The sequence below is a fragment of the Spodoptera frugiperda genome, chromosome 29 (assembly GCF_023101765.2).
Source record: "Spodoptera frugiperda isolate SF20-4 chromosome 29, AGI-APGP_CSIRO_Sfru_2.0, whole genome shotgun sequence".
Taxonomy (NCBI): Eukaryota; Metazoa; Arthropoda; class Insecta; order Lepidoptera; family Noctuidae; genus Spodoptera; species Spodoptera frugiperda.
Genome location: NC_064240.1, coordinates 3,437,736 through 3,465,328, shown reverse-complemented (window position 1 = coordinate 3,465,328; position 27,593 = coordinate 3,437,736). Strand labels below are relative to the sequence as shown.

Here is a 27,593-nt window from a genome sequence, read left to right as displayed (position 1 = left end):
TCTGTAGCCTCTGTAGGATATATCGTAATGAGTATTTTCCGTTGTTAACCACAACAAGTTGGACCCTCCTTTGTCCAATGCCTTACTCGTTCCTCATTCGTGTCAATGAACTGCATTGAGATTGTACAAAAGCGAAATCGTTTGATCCTGTTAGCTAGAATAGCTGTTGTTTTGATAAATATGCAGAGTTATGCGGAAATCATTCCGATCCTGATTAATCTGATCCACAGAAGAGATTATGACTAGGTGTTTTTTTTTCAACTATGTATTTGTATTAGGTACTTTACGAGTTACATAATATTATACATGCGAAAAAGGAATGCCATATGATATTATCTACTAGATAGCACTACAGTTTAATAGACAAATCAAAATTAAAAAGTGATTAACTAATTATTATTCCTATTGCTGCTGCTGGATCTACATGCATTCTAATTATGTAAACATAAGCACCTACTTCATTAATAATTAAAATGTATAACACTTAACATGATACGGTATTACAGGTATACCTATATGTATTACATAAATAACTAAATGTAGATCGAACGCAGTCGCGAAACAAGTTTTCATAATGCCCATACATATCCATGCTATGCTATATATGTACAGATGTACACGTTAAGTGTATGTACATATGATTTGAGTCATTCAATACACATTCTTCGTCCCGTTCACTGTTGATCTCGGAACTTATCGACCGGCGTCTATATTGTCAGAGGCGAAAATACCGAATACAAGATTTGGACGTTATACAGTACCATTACGGTTTTTTTGTGCAGTTAGGTACGAAAACTTTCTTTGATTTTTTCCATGTCACGACTTTTATCCCCGAAAGGAGAGGTGCACATTATGGCACGTAATGCCGCTATACAATGTACATCCAATTCTCCACCATTTGTGTTATAAGTTCCATGTAATAGGGGGATCCTATTGCCGTATATTGGGCACAATTCCAGACTCTGTGCTACCACTGGGAAATTTTCGAAAAACTCAAGACCCCTTGCCCGATTGTCGCACTTGCGACCGCTCGACCAACGAGGCAAGCAAGCAATTTTCATTATTGTTCAAGAAAAAGAGCATGTACTAATGGACTGTGAACAGAAACCCTTCGTTTTTCTTGTTTTCCTAGTAGGCACTCGGGGATATACCAAGTAGTTACTCGTTATGTAATGTAACCGAACGGACACATTCAGCTGACGATATGCTGGGCTCGCTTCAAACAATGGACATTACGCTACTTTCTTTTCCGACGACAACATGCCTTCAATTGAGGTAACTGGACTGAATCCATTATTTGTTAAGATACAAAAAGTATGTAGGTCGCGATGCGGTTCTAAAATTCGATGTGCTTGCTAAAACACGAACGTCAAAAATATAAGATAATTCGATATAGTTACATGTGTTTATTTTTAAATTTGGCCTATGGTTGTTACACGCAAAACAAAAAAAGTTATTAACGCATGATAAAAATTGCCAGTGTCCGTTCGATCATAGGTCGCGATAATAACAGCAGTGCGTTTGGATTTACTCCCACCCATGTCCCAAATTGCTATATTTTCTAGATACGTTTTAATATAACAGCAAACACAATCTTTGATAACAGAGTCAAAATGTCGCTAACATAAGCTAAACACGCTTGCGCTAATACTCTTGTTGTTCCCGTTTGATGTTCCGCTAATGTGCGATAATAGGGGGTAAGGGTGGGGGGTAATGGGGCTGTCTCAATAACTCTCCTGACAGAGCCACCCTATTACTTATTAAATTACTGTTTATGAAAATATTAATACACACATTATTACTTCACTGAGGGTTTTTAATTGGTATGCTTCCCCTAAAATAAAAGATATAAATTATGGTAGTTATGCTTTATTATTTTTAGTATAAGTGTCACTGGTCATTGAGAAGTGTTATTATTAGTACCTATTTAATAATAGTTTTGTTATTAGCAGAAGGATAATTTTCACAACCTAGAAGTATAACACGTACCTTCTAAATAAGATAAACTATGTCAAAGGTAATGAAAATGGAGCACATGACGAAATAAATTCCCAAAAACGTTTACATTTTACATGTGAAATATATTTCAGTACACCTGAAAAGGCTCTCAGTTTTCCAATTTTCCAGTGGACATTTCAAACGATCAAAGTACTGAGCCTTCACTACGGTTCTGTCAGCTAGTTTCAGTTCGCATCGCAAAGCAAGCTGGAAAGTCTTTTTTGCTGTTTTAAAATCTGCCAAAACTTAGACCGCGGAGCAATTTTTCTACTTTTTGCTCGCTTCTGTCCCGTATGGACTGAACTGTAGTCTGTAGTCTCCCATTTTTGCTAGCTTCGTACTCTAGCTTCGTACTTTGTGTCTAACTTTTAAAGGACATTTGGTAAGTACCTACAACATAATTGAAATAGATATTCAAAAGGGTTTAGATATAGAATTTAATATTTAACAACAAATAGCTGTCGACGCTCAATATCGTTTTGTCAACAAACCTTTTAGATTGAAAATATTCATAAATGCAGTTAAAGATAAAATTCTAGATAATAAATAATAAAACCTTTCAAGTGCCGGCTATTGTTGACATCGATTTAATATTTACGTGATTTGTCGGTATCAAATAAAATGGTCAGATTGCTCTATGCAAACGGTAACTCGCAAAGCTATTTGATGATATCAAGGAGTGATATAGACATTTCGTTAGTGATAGCGTGTTTAAATAGTGACTCAATGTCAACACTTACTATGTTTCTGTCAGTCTTATCTTGTAAGATGTCAAGTAAATTGTTTAGATTCTATTTATATAAAAAAAATGTTGCTTTCATTCCATATCTGCTATTTCAGGCAGGTAACTAAACTTTGTTCAAGATTTGATTCAACCATTTTGAGTACCACTATGTAAATCGTAAAAATACAATTTATGAAACATAATATAGGTTATCATATAGGTCTATATTATGCTATTTTTATTTCTCAGAAATATCGAATCAGTTCAGAAATAATATCTGTTTTATATATTTTATTTTTATTTAGACTAGCTTCTGCGAGCGGCTTCGCCCTCGTTTCCGTGGGATGGCCTGTGTGTTATTCTAGACCATAATCTACCCCTATTCCAAATTTCATCTCGATCCCTTCAGCCTGTTTGACGTGAAGGTGTAACATACAAACGTTCACATTCATAATATTAGTAATGCGTACATAAATAACATTATCTCAAAAGAAAACAACTCTTATGGAATATCAGCCCTTCCTCATTTAGGAACAAGGTCTATAATCCTATAGCCTCCACACCGTAGCACTTTTAGGTAATATCGGTAATGATTTACTAAAATCCAAAGCCAGTATCTTCGTAAATGTAAAACGCGAGCGATGCTTAGCGAGTGCGCCGCCTTATCTGGCTCGTTTGTCCTCCGGGAAACTCTTTAGCTCGATACGACGAGTTCTAGTTCTCAACCGTTCAAATCACGTTTTGCATATACGTACCCCATAATGTACTTTAACGTATAAATTTTAAGATATAAAATTCCATACACTCACAACACTCGGATTTTGCGTTGGTGTGTGAATTAACAGAGTAGGAACTATGTATAAAGATCAACGTACTTGAGTTCATAGTACTGAAAATAATGTGTAATACGTAGTAACTGTTTACATTATGTACGAGTATTATGTTTACACTTTCAGTTATTATCGCTTGTATTCACGTACGAAATTAGGCTGCAATTTGTTTAGCGCTTCATAGTCTCTTGTGAACGCAGTTTTTTTTTTTACTTTCCCAAATTTTTTTAAGTGAGTTGCTTTAAATGATGCATTGTTTTAAGTAAGTTGTAATGGATCACAGCGTGGAGGAGTAGGTAAACACACACAAACATACGTATATGATATTTATTAGTTTACACTATACAGTAATATTAACTTATGCAGTATAGACTCGCAGTGTGTTATATTTACTTACTGTGTTTTATTTGCTTACTTACTGACTACAATTTAGTGTCGACCTTTTTACACACAGAAAAGGTCATTCAGTGAATCGACAATTAATGATGTGGTTTTATTACACAATACAGTTAAATTATTGTTACAAACAAAAGAATATTGTTTAATTTAGTTACAAAAATGTTGTCTAATGTCTTAGCACATTACAAAATAATAAGAGTTTTTAACTTAAATAACACAATTTCGGTTTGTTTTGTAATTCCACGGAAGAGTAATCAAGTGTATCATATTGTTATTTACTTAATTTCATATTTACTGGAATTTTGATCTATGTACACAAGTTAACTTCTAACTGCTACATTTCAGCTTTGGAAATATTAAAAAAATAAAACGTTAATAGTTAGCACAAAAACTATTTTTCAACAAACAAAATGTGTCCAAAAGAATTTCTACTTAAAGGAATTCGTTCGGCTTAGTTTGTTGCTACGAAAATACCTATAGTTAAAAAGTAACTTATGAATGTAAATTGGTTTTGGCATATTGCTCACTACACACGAAAGAAAACAGTTTAGATTACTATCGTGGAATATTCGTCCAGTGTTGCTTAGGTGCAGAATTTCACAAGTAAACTATTCCTGGAACCTGATACCAATACTGTACAGTTGTGTGCCTAATTGGTTCGTTACACAGCCACTCGAACCGATTCACTGATAATTATAGACACAAATATAGGATGCTGGCTTTCATCTCTCCTAACTTATTTACCAAATCCATCCAGTAATTTCTCATCTTCCTTTATTTCGCTACAATGCTGGAAATATTGTTCATATTTTGGAGTAGACAATGATGTGATTATTGATATAGTTTTATTAATATAAAAAATATCTTTTTGTTTCAGGTAATGCATTCTAAAGAGACGTCAAAACCCTTCCGAAAAATTTGAACGTACTGCCACGCAGTTAATTCATTTTTTATATTTTCCCCTCTCAGCAGCGTTATTGTAGCAATTCCCGATTTCCGTTGTTCCGGCAATATTTTCGTATGTTCCTTTTTACGAGGAACATAAAAAACGACTCAGGGTTCGGTTATACTTGTGTTCCCGCCAAGAGAACGGGGCGCACAGGCACTTGAAATATGAAACTTCGATGCCTAATTCCTTAGACCATTTTCCGAATGGAGGAATTCACTCAGTTAAGAGCCGCAAGCGATTATTTCTCTTTAAGTACTGATATGCGGAGGGTGGCAGCGACGGCTCCGGCGGAGTCTGTCCACATAAATAATCGGGAGCTTACAACCGAATTCGCCCGCCTCAGCTTCACTCCACTCCACAGTATCATGGAAACTTTGAACCAAATTGATCGCCAAACGTAACTCTAATGGCGTATAGAGCCGATTATAATAGACAGTTTTAATGCCGCTCGCCAATTTCGAGGGTGGGATCCTTGAGAATATAGGGCACTTTTAAATTAATTTGGTCATTACATTTTGGCAGGGGATCGTTGTAAGTATTCACAGTTGTTCGGATTGAAGTCTAAAACTGAATGTTGGGAAGATATAAACGCTGCGTGCAAGTGTGTAATTGATTTTGAGAACTAACCGGGCGGGGACTGTGCCTCGTAAATTGGGCAGTGCGGATCCCTGAAGCATAAATCGACAATTGTCCTGTCAACGTGTGGGCGCCGCCACCGCCGGCCGCCGGCACCTCGCCTCATACACAATGTCCACCTCATAGCCATCGGTGCAATCTCTTTTTCACGATCACTGTATGAATTAAGCATTTAAATGCTGATTCGATTACATATACGTTGTTTTGAAATTCCATGAGATTCATTGCTCATTTGTAAATTATGTTCTTGTCAACATGCATTACAGATACACTGCTCGCTTTATGTTTAAACTCTACTTTGATATTGAAGCATGATGAGAAAAATACTTCTCGTTTAGAAATATCTTATTTGATTAAATTATGAGAGGATGGCGCGTTATCATGCAAGATATTGTCTGGAGACAAGAGCTCCGTTCATATAAAATACGCCTTCCTATATTCTTCGGGATCTTATTTGCTTTTAGGAATAGTAAATAAGAATAGGCGGGGTAAACAAGTACCGGTCGACTGGCAAGCAAACATCCTTCTACCTAGACTTTTATTGTATAACTGCAAAGTTATTACATCCGATACAAGCACCTACCCATTTTAATTTCATACCTTGTTCTTGTTATGAAGTTGTACTTATGAGAAAACTTATTAATTTATGAAACTATAACATAAAAACGTTTATTGATTCGTTAGCAGTAAATTGTCATACATGTTACTTAGCGAAGAGCAAGTTTAAATTATGTTTTATGCCTGTTACGTAACCTGCGTATGGTGCATGTTCAATCTTCGTTCATAGCCATATACCAACCACCGCAACTGTCATTCTAACAACCACTATCTTCACTTTGGTTGGGAATATTGATTCTGTTGAAAAAGATAAATAAGCTGATGCCTAATTATTTCTTTACTCGATTTTGATCTTATTGAAAGCCCAAACTTTCATTTGGGTTCGCAAAATGATGTAGTAGATAAGAGTGCTTGCACATATGTATGTTGGCGGTAACGATTTGAGTATTGAACGTAACATTCTGGGAAATACTGATCTCGTTACGATAGTTGGCACTGAGCACCCCGAGGCCGATCCGAAACTTATCGTGGGATACAGGGACGATGCTGCCGCCGTGCGATGAATTAATTTGCCACCCGCTATTATATAAACTACCTAGATTGCAATAAAGATACCTCTGGGTTTTGCTTTTCACTGTAATATTACATTATTATCTTGTTCCCGAAAATGTACGCTAATTTACTGTACATTTATTATTATTCAATAAAGGCACGTTAACGTGAAAGGCAGCCCATGTAAGCGTTTCAATATGGCCAGTAATGATAACTATGATTAATGCTTTCTGTCTCTCATTTACATGAAATGTGGTGCTATTGCCTAAATTTATGACGACATAACAACAAAGAGGCGCTGGGATTCGATGGACGATATCAGTTAGCTATTGTCCCTAGGATGAATTGATTTCTTTTGACTAACGTTTGAAATCTCTCGACAAAGCTCTAAAGCTATAAAACACAAATGAAATTGAAAAACCTAATTAGAAAATGGTCGTGAACGACGAAGGAAAGTTTCCACAAGTAGATTTATGTATGTTAATGGGAAAGTATGCGGGAAATGTGAAGAGAAAGTTTTGCGGTAATAATTTAACCCACATATGTTATTGTAACTAATCCCTCTGTAATAGCAATATGCTTGAAGCGTTAAGCGATGTTGTGGTAACTGTTACATAATGTCGTGTGGTTTTATGCTTAGTAATTTAGTTCGCTTTTAATTTTACGACTGTTATTATGAAAGATAATGGCGCCGGTTCACTCTTGCACACCAAATCAACGTTTTATCTTTCTTTTTTACTTCCAACGTATAGTAAACTTTGTAGATTGACTTCTAAATTATATTCCACAATTAGATAAAACGCTTCATATATTATGTCATTAAATAATGTAACGTTTTCGACCGATTGAACTAAATAGTTACTTTTTACGTATTTTACTTTATAAAAATGGCTATTACTTCCTAACAACGTCCCACATTTTTTAATTAAAATCTTGTTGCTTCAAGTTAATTTTACGGTGAACGTACACCTGGGGCCAAATATTAACAGTTTTGACAATACCACTAAAACTCGATAAGTCTATATTAATCAGATTCGCGAAAGATATTGCACATAAAGCGCATCCTTTTAATGTGTGTCTGTGTTGCTTGTAAGCTGAGAATGAGTTCCTGTTCTCCATAGCTGGTACATTACTCCTGTCGGTCCAGTCAGAGGTAATGGATGTGGCAAGCGAACCATGATCCATCATCCGAACGGATGCCGCCTCAGACAGATTCTTCCCGAGCTTTTTGTAGGCGCCATGTTGAAGATCAATACAAAACTCCAACAATAATGTACTGATATACCATAAACATTGATGTAAAAGATATATTAAAGAATATAACCTCACAGAACTGGTAGCTTAATAGTGTTCAGGAATTCGATTTGATTAATTCATCAATACTTCGGCTGTCACCATGCAGCAAACCAGTCTTATGTTGTAGCGTGCTACCGTCGCTCGTACATAAAACATCAACCCCCCGTGATGATCTGTCGTGATTCGTTGATCAGATTATCTTCTTTATCGAGCGAAACTTCAACTCTGCATTTCTAATGTCCCTTTATCTTCATATTCATTGTATAAAATGTTTCCTCCTTGCTTTCTTTATGGTTTGTGTGGATTAAAGATGTCGGAGCTTTTGTCCAGCTTTTTAAATGGTACGAGTTTTCGTCGCGTCGCTTCGTTAAATAAATCAAATTTGAAATCCTGTGGAGCATTAATCATGTTGCATGTTGTCTGAGTCCGTCGTATTTGATAATTCTGTCGGTTCCTGTCGGAGATGCGTGCGTGAGTGCCTGCCCACGGCCGACGTTTTTGCCCTCCGTCCGGCGTCCCGTCTCATTGTCTCACCAGGCGGCATTTTGGATCTTGTCATGCGACACATGGAGTAATACAATAATTAAATCTCAATTTGGACTTCTGCAATTATGTCTGCAAAAAGTAAATAAAATTAGTTTTAAACAAACAGCAAATTACAATAATTTAACGGATAAATGCTGAGAATAAGAAATAACTAGAATAACTTTTCCTTTAGTACCTACCTAACAACTAACAAGTAATAAAATAACAAGGCATTATGTTATCGGACCGCATTATACCGGTTACTCGGTTAATTCAAAGTGCTAATTTTATTGCTAACTTGAAGCAGTGACAGGTGATGGCCGTAAAGATGTCATCACATCGTTATACCAAAGAGACGGGAATCCTAGAAAATTGGATATTGTCCCTGAGACGCCGGAGATTTTTGCACGAGAACTAGTCACAAAAATTTTATACCACCACGCGCAGACATTTACGAACCGTCGTAAAACTGATGTTCCGAAACACTGAAGGTAGAAATAAGTCAGTTCCATTTGATTGGTATTTTTATATTGACTATGTATTTCCACAGCTGGTTTGTTAAAGTAATTCTATATTCCGTCTTGGTTTGAAAGTGTCTTATAAAAGTAATCTTGTTTAGTTTTAACTTGCATGTAGGTCGTAGCTTAATAAATGATATATTTTAGCATTTCAATTAAGCGCACTTATCGCAGTAAATATATTGGTTGGTACCCAATGAGCGCTTGGCACGACAGTTCCCAGGACGAGTGCATATTGTTCCGCTCCGCAACGCTCTCCCGATTGAATTCTTGGCAAACAGAGCTGCGTTGTTATCCACAACCTTCGCAGAACTCGAAGCCGAACAATTTTCTCCTTGAACGTGAACATTAATCGTTCCTTTATCCTCTAAGCACCTTTCAACTTTTAAAGATTAATTTTAAAAGTTTTTGTAAGATTTCATGAGATAAACTGTTGCGGAAGTTCCGCTTCATTGTTGTACGAGTCGGCCAGACGCGGCGGCAGCTAAGTTTATTGACCATTGCCAACTTAGCCTCCACCAAAGTACGCCACTTTGAGTAACTTTAACTCGGTAAAAGCTATGGCTCGGAAAGCCCCTTTTTCTCCTTTTATTGCTAAAGTTCTTTCATACGTGTCTTGAGAACTTGAAAATTTTTCTTTTTATGTTTACTTATCGCCTTTGTGCGGGTCACTACCGTGTTCCAAATTCTATTGCATCTGGATTCGCATTTTAAGTACATATTATATGCACGTTAAAGCACTTAAATGTTCCCAGTTGCGCTGCATTCGTTGGCAGAGTGCCTGTTTTCACGAATTGTTGCTCTCAGAGCGACCTCAGGACTGCGACAGCATCTGTACCCACCTCGGCATTTCGCTCGCCTCGCCTGTCCTCCACACCAACTGGGGATTATTTATCTAAATTTAGAACAGTTAACGTCAGAAGCAAGCGCTACTTGTTCTTATACGCTGCCTTTTATGCTACTTTTTCCATTGTTTTAGTTCTTGTGACCTGTATTATATCATTACAATTCTGTACATCTTTGATAAATCATGATTTATACACAGTTACTTGTAAAAAAAGTAACGTGAATGTAAATTTCCACCAATGGACGTAAAATTTAATATGCTATATTTTACTAGTCGTGTTCCATCACAATACCATAGTTATCGTGAATATCATATAAAAGTGCAAATACGTGCACATTATTACTTCTTTACTGTGTAAATAAATTACTATTTTAACTACCACTCCAAACTAAGTTTACCACCAAAATAGTCGTGCATTATTTCCCAAAATACACCAGCAGACGCCGTATCAACTCTGTACACTACAACCTCGCCAATATCGATTTCGTCTACGTGCTTTCTACTGCGTATTAAATTTAAATGAGAGAGGACCACGAGATGGTAGCTGGTATTGTGCACTTGTGCACTCTCGATCACGACTTACTTGCATTCACTAACTTCGGTCTTGCTCGGGGCGCCTGACTTCTCTACTATTTAAAACATTTTCTTGACTTTTGAAAAGGCTTCCTTCGTTCATTTTAAAAGTCTGTTTAAAGAAAGATTCCAGTTTCTTCTGAAGCTTTTTGTGCTGTTTGGAAGATTTATTATCGTTACAACTAAAAGTATCATTTTTAATTAATTGGTTTTTAAAGCTTCTATTAGTATATCACTGTGATGTTTTTCTAGCTTATAAATGCGTCATGGTCATCATGTCAGTCATTTGTGTGATGAATCTATGTACCTTGAATGCAAATGCAATGACCTGACATGCAATTATCATTTATCCCTTGACCACTCATTACGGCTCGGTCCAGAAAACAATGTTATTCAGCATCGTGTACCACTAATTATGGCCATTGTAATCATATTGTTTACTGCATCAGTGAGGTCTCCTAAAACAACAGAGGCAAGTGATCCGTGTACAATATCTTAATTATGTGTAGTTTACATACTCATATTGTCTGGTTTTTGGTGTGTCAAAATCAAAATCCTTCTATTTGTTCTTCATCTTTAACTTTAATCAGCGATTTGGAACCGAGGGTAATAAAAAACAATATTGGAAAACGAAGTAACTTACTAATAAAGAATGATGGGTCTTCTTAAACAGACGTCTATGTACTCATAGAAGCCTGTGTGAGTGTCTGCTAAGCTATCTGTTGATTAAACTTCAACCTTAGTAAAACAAGAAGACCCAGTCATGACTTATTTTTTAAAGTAATTTTGTTTTTATTTTCTAGTACTTACACTATTGATATCTTCAATAATAGAAAACGTCTTGCTAACGTTACGTGATGTATATTCTGATATTTTATTAAAAAGTTATCGAAAAAGCGTGGTATTCGTGTTAGAGTTGCTTTTATTTTAGTTCTCATGTAAGCGAGTAAGGTATACAGTAAGTTTAAAGACCAAAACCGTTTTCCCTACCCCGAAGTTTGAAACTGGCGTATCTTGTGCTCGCTAACTTTAAAGATATTCAGTGAATGTCGCAGCCTGAGTCCTGAGGGAGCTGTTACGTGCCTGTATGCAACGCCTGAGGCCTCATGTGCGCGTTTCTGTGCCCATTTAAGGTATAAACTCGTGAGACTTCCACTTCCAACCTTTTATATGGATCATTATATGCCGATTAAATTTTATCCCTCGACTTTCCTATAAATGGTCCACTTATGTCAAATCCTTAACCATGTCGCTAATTACACACCCCAAAGTCATTCTTGGAAATTGTTTCATTAAAATGCGAAGAATCTGTTAGAAGACAGTAAAAGGAATCTTTTACGTTGATTTTCAATATTAAAAAAATATAGGAAGGTCTTTTCTTTTTACGGTAACTTTCGGTAACGATTTAGCGCTCCCTGTAAGCATGCAAGCGCTGCACTCAGTGACAACAGAGTGACATCTTATTCAATTTGCATCTTCGCTGCAAACTGCTGAAACGCGAAAATCTATGGAAAAGAAGGCATCATTCTTAGTACATCAACGGAACGCTGACAACGACACGTTCTAATAGAAAATTTTCATATTCATAAGGACGTAGAAAATTTGCATATAAAACGAGCAACTTCGCCTCCCCCGACCCGCGGCGCTGGGTCGAGCACCCTGTTTTCCATTCTCTCTCCTTGTAAGAAGTCAGGAAGGTTTTAGTTTACATTTAACAACTCTCCCTAGAGTTTCTATTATGTAAGCTCGAATTTACACATGATTTGTTCAAGTCTTAGACCTTGTTAGTTTCTTGAAAACATTTGAGAAAATCTTTAGAGAACTAAGCAATCTTAACCTTTGTTATATCTATAACCTCTGTCTGAGAGATAATTTGGCAGGACAAATGTATTCCTGTATGCAGTGTGTTAAATTTTATGCGGTGACTTTGGGCTTTATATGTATTAGAAGTAACGAAAAGAAAGAGAACAAGTTGTATTTTTTTTAGTTGCGAGTTGCTACAACTACGACAAACCGCAATGTATTTCCACATGGACCATTTGGACACACCAAAGAAAGATTACCAGCTACAAACATTACGTCTATCGAAATTACACTCGAAATCGGCATAGCGTATACACATAAATATATTTCACCAAATATTTTACCTCACCTCGATAAGCTGAGCAAACTTTGATTACTTAATTCAAACTTTGATTTCAGTTCAAAGGGAGTCATCAGATGGTTTCGAAAAAAATATAGACCGCATTGAAGTAGTTAAAGAGACAAGTATTCTGTGAAATACAAGTCATTTATTTATTCATAGGAATTTAGAAATTATTTTTTCACCAAGTTCAATATTAAACGTCCTATTTATTGATCTCAATTAAATCTTATATTCCGTTATGTTCCTTATGTAATGGGGCATTTTATTGGAGAATGTCTTAATTCACAAGCTACCGGCAGTTTTGAAGGCATGCTACGTTGGACAGTTTACACAGACAAAATAGTCGCCGGTGACCGCGGACAGTGGATCTGGCACACACTTGTATTGAAATTGAAATGAATTGTTTGCGGAGTCAACTCCACAACTGGATTATATGCGGTTTGCTCTCGCTCTGCCGTAAATTGGATCTCGAATGAGATGTCTTTTTCCGAATCGGCTGCAATGCTTGTTCATTTCTAACAGACTGTGACGAACCAATGAATCGGATGTTCTTTGAATTTGGATCCTCTTTGTAGGGCTGGCCATTGTGAATTTTTATAGTTTTGTACTTTTATAGTAGTGATCCTTATCTATAGAGGTTAATTTACTTCTGTAAGAACTAGAGCTAGTTTGTAACTTTTAAAATTTGGTCACCAAATTACGTTGTAATAATCCTGAAACAATATTTCATTCCGTAAAATGACTCTCCATCATGCCTCAGATATTAGATATTTTATCGTCTCATATTCAATTAAATTTAAGGGCAGAGATATTGGCTAGATAGCTGCCATAACTTAGAGATCATGACTTTCATATCCTCCATCAAGATGAAATTATTGAAATATACGTACATTACTTGTGATATTGGTAGCGAGGCGAGCACGCGCGTGGTCGTGTGAAAACCTTATTGCCCAACAACAATGCGCCTCGTGACTGCCAATGTGATTTTGTCTTCAGATTAAACACCGACATAAATTCCCTTGTATTTATTATATCGATACAAAAGTGGAATCTAGCCGCTGAACCGTAATTTATGTAAGTTCAACCAAGAAATACAATGTTTGATTATCTCCAAGTTGGGAATCAAACATTTCTGTTCGCTGCATCTTCCGCAATAAATGATCTGTTTGTTTGTATCTATTTCTTACTATTGATATTGATTATGCTTGTAAATAAGCAATAAGGGGAGCTCTTGACAGATGGTGCTAGTAAGTAAACAATGCAGACCATAATTTAATAATAATTGCATTCGCAGAGAAATTCCAGCGACTAGGTACTTGTCGTTGAATAGCGCCCACTCGAGCGCGGCGTCCTTCCTCATCGTAGCTCAATGGATAATGTACGTGCCCAACGCTAACTTAGCCAATCGCTACCTAGTCATTTGTGGCTCATCATTAGCTGGCTGTCTGCGACATCCGAATCAAGTAATGATCAAATATGACATTGATGCCAAACTCGCTCATCTGCACGATTGATACAAAAACTTGATGCCCGTGAAACTGGCTGCAATGCAATGTTTTGATCTTTATCGATCTCCTTGCATGCAGTTGTTATTTCAGATATTTTGAAGAAAAAACAGCACCTCCAAGAAAAATGTTTAACAATCTGAGTTTTGTCTGCCAACAATGTGCATCTGACGTTCCGGACACAAAGACCGGTCTTGTCGTAACCGTATTATGATTATTATTTTGCGGTTATTGTTATTTAACTTCTCAAGACCATACATAACATTATGTTGTTCAGAGTTGTAGAGCAAGTTATGTCAGCAGAGTCGGATCTCATACGTAGCGTTCATTAAATTTTAAAAATTGTCGTCTAAATAAATAAGAGTGTACAGAAGCATGATCGTGTCAAAGGAAAGAGCCCCTACATGACTTAAATCAGCAATTTCGTTGAGTATCACACAGCCGGCGTTAACTTAGCTCCGCCGACTCTGAAATTACATTTCGTCTGGAGAAAAGCTTGTAACTTTGTGGTCTTTTTCTCTTAGGCTTTGTCTCGGAGATACATTAATACAAGCTCCAAAAACTCACTCAGCTTTTAGTCAAATGTGATAGGTGTTTCTTTCTTATTATGTTATTTTAGTTCTTTACATTTTAGTTTAAATAGTTTTATCGAAATAATATTTGATGGTTTTTTTTAAGAGGAAAAATCATCCAATGGCTTTTCCCGCCTTGGGCGAGGCGAGAGTGAATGTCAGACTCCTACTGACTAAAATCCACCCCGTTCCTACTCCTGCTTTTCGAGCCGGAGCCCCGGTAAACCCGCTAGGTAGTCCGCAGCTAACATTTGATGATTGTATTTACTATTTTATTTGTCTCGACAAGATGATACTTCCCTATCCACCGCCGAAAGTGAACAAACAGGAGAGTTTTATCTTGCCCGCATGCCGCAGCCCCTCCTGACTGCTTTCTGTTTACATTCACTATTTACGTTTGCAATGTGTATTGTTTCGCATTATACGCTATAATGTATTGTTTAATGTTTTTGTAATCCACGAGTCTCCTGTGTATACATTATCGCCTCTGTCTTCTTAAATACAAATGTTAAATCATGCAAATTGCTATGAACACGTAATTGTTCTTAATAATTAATGTGTATTGTTATGTTTAGGTACAGTTAGTGCACAATGTTGAATTGAAATATTCTCAGATGGCGCATTGGTGAACGTTTAGAAACTTTGTGGCCGCGTCGCTTAGTATTCGAATAAAGAGATTTCTTTAAAGTTGCTCGATTCAGAGCACGGGTGGTGGTGGGTGGTAGTTTGCACCGCAGGCCGCCATCACGGGGAATATTAAGGAGAGACGTGCTAGTCCAACTGTGCGCAGTTTCTTTCATGCATCACCGACTTATCTCGATACAATATCGATTGCTTCACACGTGATTTGAAAACGTTTTTGGGATTAACTTTACAATCGCAAAATTATTCGTTGATAAATAAGATATATAGTATCTAAGTAATTGGGTGTAGATAAAGTACTTTACCTCTGTCACTTAGTAAGTGAGGAGTCAAAGTCCATTATGTAGGTAATAATTTATTTATAGAGACAAGATGAGTTCGCATTTCTCCAGGTACCTAATTAATCAGATGATTAATTAATCGAACGTTAACGTTTTGCGAGGGTTTCTTATAAATGAGGTTATATTTACACGTGTGTTAGGCTCTAAATATCTAATGATTACTTAATTTACACGTTTTTGTAAATGTCTACATACTTATTAGATTTTCCTATTGTTAATTTAGTATTTGTGCCGATAGGGGGGTATTAAATATGGAAAATTTCAAACGAAATAGAAATAGAACATCCTTTATTGGTAACATTAGTTCATTGACACATTAGTATAGCTGTCAATGATATTGTTTCTTTTATTTGAATACAGGGATCATTAACCTTTAGGTGGTTGATACATGGTGTAAAATTAATGTCTTATTCCTAAACTACTGGATTAATAATATTCTACGTAGACTAATGTTTTACGCAAGATTAGATACCAGTAATATATGTTTTGTATTATCACATTGAAATCCTTACTCTGTATACAAAAACAAAGCATTATTTTGCCATTAAATAAGTGGCAAATACTTGTATGAAAACCCCAAGTCGGACGAAACAAAGTGTTTGGAAGGAGATACTGACAGTGACTAATGGGGATTGCGAATACATGCAATAGTGTAATATATAACTAGAATTACAGCCGTGAATTAACCCACAACACAATGGACAAAAATACTTTTGCAAAAATGCGAATATACGCCGTACATAGAGATGCTGGCGGATAAGTTTAATTGCGCTGTCATTACCAGAAAATTGTATTCGTGTGACAGTTTTAGAATTCGCATTTAGAAGGCTATATTTAATGACCATGATCCAATGAAACTAAATTACTGTTGTGCTGGAAAAATGGTATTGCTTATTGCATCCTATAATTTGGTTACTTTATCTCTTTTAATGAGGATTCAGAGTTCAACAAACGATGAATGCTAAAAGTAGGTTTCTGGATTAAAATAACAACTTGTCTTGCTCGTCATTTGGAAAAATACTCGACTAAGTTTAACTTGTTTTTAACCGATAACATGAGATTATCTGGCTAGTGTGTAAGTCAAAGGAAATGAGAATTTACAAAAGAAATGCTTTTCCTAAAATTCGTCTCTGAGCCCCGAACAGCCATCGACACCACAGATAATTATGACGATTCTATTCTAGGTACATGTCTGTTTAAACTGTGTATCGACAAAATAATTCCGCGTTTTTACATTTTATCATTAATGTGTTACCAAGGTTGTGTGATGTAAAGAAAGTGAGTTAGGATTTTATTGTTATCAGACACGGTGGTTGAACAAAAAGTGAAGATTTTGTGAGTACACTGTCGACTATCCCGCCTTTTCCATGTCGGCTGGGTATTGCGGCTGGCGTACCACAGGGGACTGCTCGTTAGAGACTGTCCACTAGGATAAATCGAGTTTTCTCTATCGTCCACTGTAACTGCCATTCGGCTAAACTCGGCCACGTACTACGTAATAATACCCTTTTATACGTTCGCTTTGTAACTGCAATACCCAAGATTTACTACGTTTCGTTACGGCTTTTATTTAGACTTCCAAATGTTCAGCTATAACATGTGTAGCAACAAGCCTTACAGTATTAAAATATTTATTATAGGTTCACACTTTAAGTCCTAATCGCAATACTGTACGAATATCTCACTTCATTTAATTAAAATACAAAATGTAATTTTCATAGCCAATATATTTCCTTTTCGTTAATATAACTGTTTAATCAATTTAACTACTTTACCTACTACATAAAACGAATGCCATTAGGCACCGATAAGAAAAGGAATTATCGCCAGTTTCATTTGCCTTTCTAGAAAGTAACAATGTTGTAAATATTTTAATGTAATATTTGTTTCACGGGCAGCTTGGAGCGATGAGTGACGCCGGCGCGTGACAGAGTACCATAAGTAAAGTTGTATTAAACCAAGGCTCTTATTTACCGGTCAACGTACTTGCTTCACTTACCAATTGCAGTAAAACGGCAATAACAATAAAATAGGAAGATAAAACTGTTGATATAGAGTAGTGATCGTGAAAGCCGAACCATGCTCGGAGTCCTCGAAACTTTGCCAATATCTACTGTTTCAGTCTATCCGTGATTTTCGCTTCTTCCAAACTGATACGTATCAGGACATTGGTACTTTATCTTTCCTTCAATGGCAGTGGTTCCGTGTTAAAGCGTTATGCTCTAACATTTCAAATGTGATTCGCGAAATTTCCGACTCGAGCTGTATGATCGAATCGATCGATCTGAAGTGAATCATCTTTTGTAAGACATTTGTCTCTGTTTGTTTAATTTCGCACGGATATAATTGCGTGTTTATAAAATACGAATTCGGTCTCGTTATTATGATACTGTCATAATTAAAGTCTTCCGCTTGACTACTACCGTATTGTTATTGCAGTTGCGGACCATGAGATCTAAGACTCACTGCAGATCTAGTCCAAGACGGACAATATTTAAAACAATCATTGACGAAAGCCAATGAGTCGTCTGTCTGACAATGAAAGAGAATATAAAAATAATTTGACATCTAATATTAATTTTCATTATCTCATCTCATATAAGTAGTTTAACGTTTTACGAAGTCTTGTTATTTTATTTTTGATAGAATAAATAAACGATAGTTTCCTATTCCTATTGTTTCGAACATGTGAATTAGAGAACATAAAACACGTTTTCTTAATCAAAACAAACTTCAATTAACATTGCAATTTTCTTAAACTTCACATTCAGCGCACAGCGGCGGTGCACAATTGTGTGTACCTTGCCGAAGGCTGCCTTAATTAGTACGCCGTCTACATAACAATACAAATAACTCATTACATTTTTGACTTGGCCGTGATTAAAGTTGTGAGAGCGTGTTTGTGGCTATGCAAATATTCTGTGCACAACGGCATACCGCACGGGCACCGCTGTCAGCACTCGTAAATTCGGAGATTACCCGCAGAGTGTGTTCCCGCTGTATATTAACGTACGCCGCAATAAAAACGTTGTCGTAAACATTTTCATTGAAAGCGTAAATTATAACTTCGTCCCTGCATTGCTTTGTATCTGCCTTTCCTAATCATGAAACTGCAATAACGTTTCTGCAAAACGTGTTGTAAACTAACCGACGCGAATCGAAATGTTCATTTCTAAAGTGGAAATATTAAACACACCAAGTACTTAAGTACTTATTTGAAGTCAATTCTTAGTGGTTTAAGTTCTTATTCGTCTTCCCAGTTTTGAAAAAAGGAAATGTGGTATAAAGTTTTCTTAAAGCGCATTCTCTGGAAGCGCGCAGTCACCTTACAGGCTTCAACTGGGCGGCTTAGCGGCGTCGAATGAAAGTTTACACAAAAGATAAACTCGCCTCCACTTCGACGGCAACTACTCCACAGATTAGCTTTCCTATTTCAACCTGTGCGCTGCCCGGATATTTCATCATGGGGAATTTAGAAGGTTTACTTCTTAAGCACGCCTGCTGGCATATCATCCGACTAAAAATAATTTTGAACCATGCACTCAACTCTGTTTACATTGTACATGTTATGAACTATGAATGAAGCTTTCAACAGTTTCAACATTGCAATACTTTGACGAAGTATTTTTGGATTTAAGCGCTCTGCGATACCTTAATTGTTTTTAAATGCTGTACCAACAATCCATTATTGATAATTTATTACACATGCGTGTTTTTGACCTGTCTAACAAACAGATTACTAGAATAGGCACACGAATTCCCAGAAAAAATATCGTGAAATATTTTTCCGTTCCTTCTAAGTTGTTTCTTTGTTCAAAATAAATGACGTGAAGGAAAATTGTTGGAAAAATCAATAAACAGACACGGCTGGATAATCTTATTTGTGTATGGATAAATTGAGATAGAAATTAAATAAGCGGGATTTGGAGCGCTCCAACATTTGACAGATTATAAACCGACATCCTTTTACATCAGCCACTCTAGCTTTCTTCTCATCTAATCTGTATTTTCTTTAATGACAAGAAATAGACGGATTTTTCCATAGTATAAAAGAAGAATCAAAATTTCAGACGTAGGTAAAATATTTTTCAGACCTTTTAGTATTCATTTGATATCAAATGTATAACTGTAACTAATGGTAAATTGTAATAGATCCGACACTTCTACAAATGGCCTTGGTATATCAGTGCAGACATTATTAATTGTTATGACAGACGAGTAGATAAAAGTGATGGCGTTTGCCGCACCCGCGCTTCGCCTACTAAATCATAAACTGGAGACTTACTATCCAGCTACACGTGACCTCGTACACAATATAATAACACTCGAAAGTATTAATGGAAAATTGTAATATTAGAATAGACAAACATAACATTATAATCCTATTTTTTTAAAATGAGGTTCTTAAAATATGCCCCTTGCAATTGTATAGTAAGTTTTGGAATATCTATATATTAATACGTGATGCAAAAACTTTGGACCGCTTTTTACGAAAATTGCGCGGACGTAGGAGCATAAAATTTGGTACACTTATAGTTTATGTGTAGGAGAAGTGGAGAACGCTAATATTTTTCAAAAATAATGCTTATAAAGTACATTAAATCAATAAATAAAACATTACACACACATGCATAGTATCTGATCGTATTTGACAAAACGTCAAAATCGATAGACATTGCGATGATATTTTCACGTCTCATATGAAAAGAGGTTTCTCATTGAAGGAGGTTTGGTTATTCATGATGCGCCGGAATATATTAATTTGAATTTTACAAAACGAATAGCAATTCGATAAATAAAAATTATCCTTGAACGTATGTTAAGTGGTATTGTAAATTAAATCGTATATGGTCGAATTTCGACCACTAGGTGACCACTAGTAAAAATAATTATGTATGTGAACACGCGAATGAGATCAACGTTAAAGATGGTATGAATTTTATTGTATAATTTATGCGGTTTTATTTAATAACAGGTTTCAAAGTGACGGAAACATTTCCATACGGCATTTAGATTTGTTCGATATATCGCTAGTTTTATTGCTTGTATTCCTCCACTCCATTGATCAGCAATAAAGCCTAGGTTAAGATTTCCTGTAATTTACGTGCTGAACAGGTGTTGCTGTATTACAGTTCAGGAAATGTACGCCTTCGACCCATTCGTTCGCACCCAATAGAAGACTCGTAACTTGCCCTAACATCATAGAAAAGTCGTCATCTCGAAAATAGAGCCATTCGTTGGAATGATATTGTAATAATATGTCGAAAATGTGTTTTATCACAGTATTTTAGTCGATGCGGACAAATGAAACCAAACCCGTTCCATATCTTAAACGGTATTTGAGTTTTAACAGTCACACACGATGACGAGTCTTTTGACGGAATGGAGGGCGATGTACGGAATACAAGTATGTATTGCATTCTGCATTGAAGTATAAGCGAGTATTACTTTATTGAACCAGTACACCGCAAAAGCGGAAACGCGCCGGTGTTTGCGATCCGCGCCTACACGAACTTCCGTCTACGCTGTCCTGAACAAATAGAGCGGTACCGTTACTGCAACCCTGCGAATGGGCGTTTCATTGGCCGCGCTTACATGCAACCATTTATAAATTCAAATGAACACACTGTACACAATATACACCAGTGCGGCCCGTGCGTATCAGGTCTCGCCGGTCGATATTTGATTACTACTAACCCAATAAAAGCACATGTCGGCTTTTTGTTGTTCCCAATTTAGAAAGGAGACCTTTCACGACACCTTTACAGTCCAAATAAATTAACTTTTCAGACACTATTATCACCTTCTATCCAATAATGCTTATATCAATAATATTATTAGGATGTCACTCGTATGTAACATCCATTATTTATCGTGAATTCATAGTAAAACTTCCAGTATCTAGTGAATATATTTTATTGAAACGATCCTGATTCGACTTCAGTAGCAGTTGATAAACGACGTGACGTCATCTAAACTATTTATCGTTTAAGAGGATTCCAGGCGTCTGGTAGTTTTTGTCTTATATTTTTGCGTTGCCTTTTTCTTCAGAAGTGTATCGGATGAACTGAGAGCCGTGTGAGAATATTTCGTCCCGCACCTGTCGGCTCACACGTTAACTACTCACGTATATAAATGCCCTCCAGTTACATTTTCTTTTTCTACACGCCCGAAACATGTTTTTTGTATTATTGTTCCCTTATTTTCCTTCTATTGGGGTACATATTTTATGTCGGAAATACAAGATTTTCAGTTCGTTTAGCTCTCAAAGATAAACCGACAAGGTACATAGTTACTTCATTAGTTGTGACTTTCAAAACTTGTAGGTAGGTACTCTACAATTAAGTATTTAGTAAACACTTAACCATAGTCTATTTATGTTATAACCTCTCCATAAGTAGTGGTTAAAATATGATTAGCCAACATGTAACGTTGGATTACGTGAAGAACCTCGAATAAATAATATATCATTACTTGATGGAAGTGGCTATATACGTATGCTACGAACAGCTGGATAAAATATGAATCCGACTTGCAACTTTTTTGATTTAGTAGGCCCAGCAAAGGTGCGGTGACCTGCCACGTCGACGACGTGATAATGATAAATGTGGGGCCCACCTAACCCCTATCAAAAATATTTTCCGATTCCGACCCTTCCCTGCTTCCCTGCGGCTCTAAATAAAAAAATGAATTGTATTGTTTCACAAATAATATAAAATTACAAACCCAGTAGCTACATGATCCCAACATTTTCAGGAATTCTTTACGCGGCGCCAGCTTTCGCTTACGGTAATTAATTGCTGCTGCTTCGTCATATTTTTTAATATTTCTGTCTGGCTGATGATTTATTTAACCGCTGTCACATCGCGGGTCAAAGAGACGTTTGCAAATCTTTTCGTTTTTCTGTCCTTATAATGGACATATAAAACATGAGAGCTAGAGGCCGGCATTATTGGATATCGCTTACAAGGGATCCCATGTTTGTCGGTGAGACAGGCGCCGTCGATCGCTCGTTTTATCCTCATGAAAGGCAGTTAAGCTACAAAGGCGGCCCACTTACAAGTTCACTTTGCTAAAGGAGATCTACAAAAACTGTCGTCTTCCGTCGGCGAGTAAATAGCAGTGGTCCATTAGAGGGCGCGGGTGACAGCGCGCGCGCCTCCGCGATAACGTGTTCCGTGCAAATCGAATCACGGGGAGCGAGCCATTATGCAGATTTTCCATTAGAGAAAAACTCAAACAGTGGCCCCGTCCTTCAGTTACGTCATTCAGCACATTATCGTGACGGAGAACGTTCAATCCATCTTTCTGGGTAGCCACCCAGCCCGTGGAACCCGATGGATGACTCAGAACTTTACCTTAATAATGCATTTACATATTTCATATTGAAAATATCACTTCATGTAGATGATCTATGATGACTATTGTGTACTTTTAATTTTATCTATGTAAGTTGTACTTGTATCTGTGTTATCTAGATAGATAGAAATCATTGTAAAATTTCCATCAAAATATATAGGCAATAGAATTAAAATACTGATTAAAAACGATAAGCATACGAAAATTAGCAAAGCCGGCTGTAGGTATACGAGACAACAGACGATTTTAATCAATCGATAAATTAAACTTGCGAATGCGTTTTTAATTTAACGGTTTGTTGGGTCACGGTGGTCTTGTCAACGTCACTTGTCTCCAAACGGAGACATGTACGTGTTTGTTGGTGCCTGAAAGCGAAATAGACAAACGTGTTTTGGTACAAGACAATCGATCAATGACAGGCCGACAATTTGACACCTCGAACAGTGGCGAGGGTCGGCTTGTTGTTAAACACGCGTTCTCCGCTTATTTTACCAAAAAGCGGATCGAATTTGATACGTCATCTCTGAGTGATTTTTAAAGCTCGCTGTGAACACGGACCAAATATGTTTTGTAAATAAATGGGGGCGTCGAGTTCCGAGATAGATGGCGATGATGACAGATGGTTATTGTAAATGCGTTTTTGTACTTAATCTATTAGTTTGTAATAGGTGAAAAAAACTGCGTCAACACACATCTCGTAGTTATTTTAGTGTTTATTTATACCGTGATAATGGTGTTTATTTATTATCATATCGAAGTAAATGAATCAAAGAGAAATCTAAATCTTCAGGCTGGGAAAAGGACACCGCAGAAGTTAGCGAAACAACATTCCTTTTATCATGAAATCGTTTGTTTTTACGGCAAATTCTGATAATGTTGTTCCATTCCACTGGAAATCGAGATAACTTTCTTTTTTAATTCTTTCCTCGTTTTTTGTTTGTGTTTTTTGTGTTCCTGCTCTTGTCTTCGCCAAGTTGACTATCACACATTTTCTGACTTCGTAATTATCTACATCCGTAATGTTAGATTGAAGTTCGTTTTGATAAATTTATCTAATTGATTACTTTACGTTACTCTTATCTCATACTAGTTACCTATCGTATAAGTGTGAACAGGTGCAAATAGTAAAAAACAAATTATCAGCTACATTTTATGTTGTTTTATTTAATGTTAATAACACCTGCGAAAATGTACACAAGTGTTATAATGACAATAAGAATAATATTTTTTACAATATACTGACATTGTTTCTACAGTTAACGACAGCAAAATGTTACTAAGTTATTTAATACGACTTTAACCTTAAGTTGAGATGGAAACATGAATCCAAAATAAAGGTCAAAGTACCAAATCAGCAATTCAGTATAAAGAGCGACAACTACAATCTCTTTGATAAGTTGTGAAAGGGCCTCTTGTCGGACAGCATGTAAATAAGTTCTCAACAGCAATAAATGTCTACATTTTGTTAGAAGAACGGTTTTGCGATAATGTAGATGTAACAGACCCAGGTCACCTTTATTGACAATATTAAACCATTCGACCTCATTCACACAATCGATGTGTTCATAAGTGCGAAGTGTCGTGCCAATAACAGACAGATCCTTGATATAAAACACTAAAGGTACAAAGTATTGACAAATAAACTAGTGGATTTCCGAGGATAAAGGTTTAGTGGCGTCCCGGGCGGCAGTTAAAGTGATAGTTGGGAGAGCCGCACGGGCAATAAGTCAGTGTGAAGACGTGTGCGGAGGAAGAGGTCTTATGGTGTCTGCGCGGGCTATAACAGTAAATCTGAAGGAGCTCGGATTTACGCCAGCCCGCCAGCCCGCAGTGCACCGAGGCCGCGCCCGCCGCCCTTAATTACCGCCCGCCGAGATTACTTCCCGCTGCGGTGCCGTCCGCACATATGACCCGCGAAACCAACCCTTCTCTCCCCAACACTTCTATTTAATCTACTACTGCTACTCTAGTACTTATCAACATCTGGACTTAGGTATTTCTGGATTTCAAATAATAAGTTCGAGATCGCCAATCTGCTTTGAGCTATCGTGGTGATTAATGCTCATTCTTTATCCGTGTGAGGTGACGAGATGAAGCCGAGGGATAGCTATAGGCTGATAATGGTAATGTTGTACATACTTATGCATAACTCAGTCAAATTGGAATAATTACATCAACTCAAAAATAATGCAGGTACAGATTGGAATCTATTGGAAAAATTATACGTAATTATTTATGTCAAAATAAGATTGAAGTTTCCTGTTTTTAATCCAATGTTAGGTTTTTTCCGAATGTTGTTTTTGTGTGTGTTTAGTTATTGAAACTCTGATAATTTTGAGGTTGTATGTATTGTATTATGTTCATAATGTAGGAAAATCCACTTTTATTTGGTTTTCACTATTTGTCTGATAAGGGAATGCCAGGTTTCAGACCTATATTATTCTCTTATTGAACTAATTGAAACATTACTTGCAGTCGTAATTAAGATAAAGTGAGATATAACAGCGATCTTAGATAATGTAATCTGGGTATATCTTCTGTCACCATTTCTTATAGCGCTGACACAAAATGTATTCGAGATCATTAATATCTCTCTTTACTTGGCCGCCCTTAGCAGTGCGCCTTGTAATCAGAATTCTAAATTATTTATGCCCCGCTCCACTTAAAGATGATCCTCAATTTAATATTCCATTGGACTGTATCAATATTCCGAATTCTTTGTAGTAGTCTTGAATTGTGGTATTTGGCGATAGGATCGTTCCTTATTACTGTGGGTATATAATTACTAGCAAACTGTGAAATTACATATTTCTGAATCTGAGTATTTAAGTTTAAAAGTTTTATCGTCCTAAAAGTAACTAGGTTTTCAGAAGTATGATAAGAAAATTTAAAATGAAATGATAATTCTTGTATTCCGGAATCCGTTTGTGTATTTCGTAATCGAAACCTTACTTTGTCAGATATCCGGGATATACGAAATAATTGATTGTAATCTAATAAAACTTTAAACCAATATTCATGTTACATCATTAATAACTTACCTACTGAAAAATATAACGCAATGGAATGTATTACGATAACAAATACGTATGATCGCTGTGGACTCACCGATATCAAATACGTATCATCAATGGAGTCACCGATATCTGAGAGATCTCTAAATATCAACAATGTGATTGCGGGCTGTGCGCGCATTGTCAATTCGTAATCAATAAGTCAGGCGGCGTCGACTCGCGCGCATGTCTACGATCCCGCCATTTTACTACTAGATATTTGTTAACAATCATCATTCCGCGGATCACACTCACACGTAACGGGTTCGCGACCTGACGCAGCCGTTATAAAGTGATAATAAAAAAAATACGACAAATAATTAAATCAACAATCTGTGGACGTCTTCTTATTAGAACAAGTGTTTGAAGAAACAAGTAATAAATTCAAAATGCGTACTTATTTGCGCTTAGGGCTCCTCGGGATCCTGTTTACTGGAACTATGATACTGTTGATCAACATTTCGGATTTAAATTCTGGACCGTCCCGTAGTATAATACCTATGCGACATTTGCGCGTGTACCGTGATGTTCATAATGAAATCTACGCCAACCCTGAACCGACTGAAAACCAGACCATGACAAATGGAAAGCAGCAATTTGTTAAACAGGTGTGATTTACTTCCATTGTTTCTTTTTTACATTTTCATATTACAAATGTTCCTCATATCTTTTCAAGTATTCTTATCGATACACATTCCGTTTCATCATTCAGTATTATTATGTCGATACATTCTAAGTATATATTAACATTCTAACGGTAGAGGACTACTTGATTATTCAAGTTCCACAGTTGAGATCGCGTCATTACGCGACGTTCAACAATTTCGATCTGTTTTTCATCTCGCTAAGCTCTATTTAAAGTGTAATTGGTTAAGTCGCTCAGTTTTTCCAAGTCACTGGGGACTGAAAGTTTCCCGGTACCTAATAATAATTAATGGCCCCGACGAAAGTCCGATATCCTTTCATTAGTGTCCCGTCTCCGCACGGAGCGGTCGAGATTAAAACTTGTTCAGAATGAAAGCTTTGCGAGCACTCTTTTTGAAAAGACCTCGTTCACGGCCCGTCTTTGAAATGCGAAATGTGGTCGCTGCTTTATGAAAAAATATTAGTTCACATGATCTGGAAAACATTTTTGAATTTCCCTCTTGTAACCGTTTCCTGTTGACGTTTTAATTTAAAGTTCGGATAAAGTTGCTTTGGGAAATATTTAAATATCAACAGGTCTTACCGTTTTATTATATCTTTCGTGAGACATACTTTAATATGTTATCGGCTTACGTACGTAACTGTTTGGCGAACTACTCGACTAGTTTCATAATATGAGCCTCGCATAGCTTGAAACTAGTCGAGTTCCTCGACTAACAATTACGTAAGTAAGGCGATAACATAATAATTAGGTTTTATCGTATTTACGCTATGTAATGTGATGTTCAACGCGTAATGACCACTCAATAGATCCAAAGCATCTAATACTTTTTTATTTCTCAAGATCCATAAGGCGTATCTACGTAGGTACCTGTACGTCTTCTGTTTACGTTTTAAGAACATAATTAACACGTTCATGTTTTTC

At 36.6% G+C, this 27,593-nt stretch overlaps 1 protein-coding gene across 2 annotated transcripts in view; it reads left to right on the top strand.

The window, feature by feature from the left end:
- The window catches only part of LOC118268143 (mannosyl-oligosaccharide alpha-1,2-mannosidase IA-like), a 57,215-nt gene that overhangs the window by 11,113 nt on the left and 18,509 nt on the right, over positions 1-27,593 (top strand). Inside the window, exon 1 of one of the 2 annotated variants that reach the window (XM_050706718.1) lies at positions 26,179-26,631. The exons of the other annotated variant lie outside the window; for it this stretch is intronic. Within the exon in view, the coding sequence (XP_050562675.1) occupies positions 26,413-26,631 (219 nt within the window). The 5' untranslated portion in view covers positions 26,179-26,412. Of the gene's footprint in view, positions 1-26,178; positions 26,632-27,593 lie in introns of those variants that run through there. 2 annotated transcript variants of the gene reach the window in all.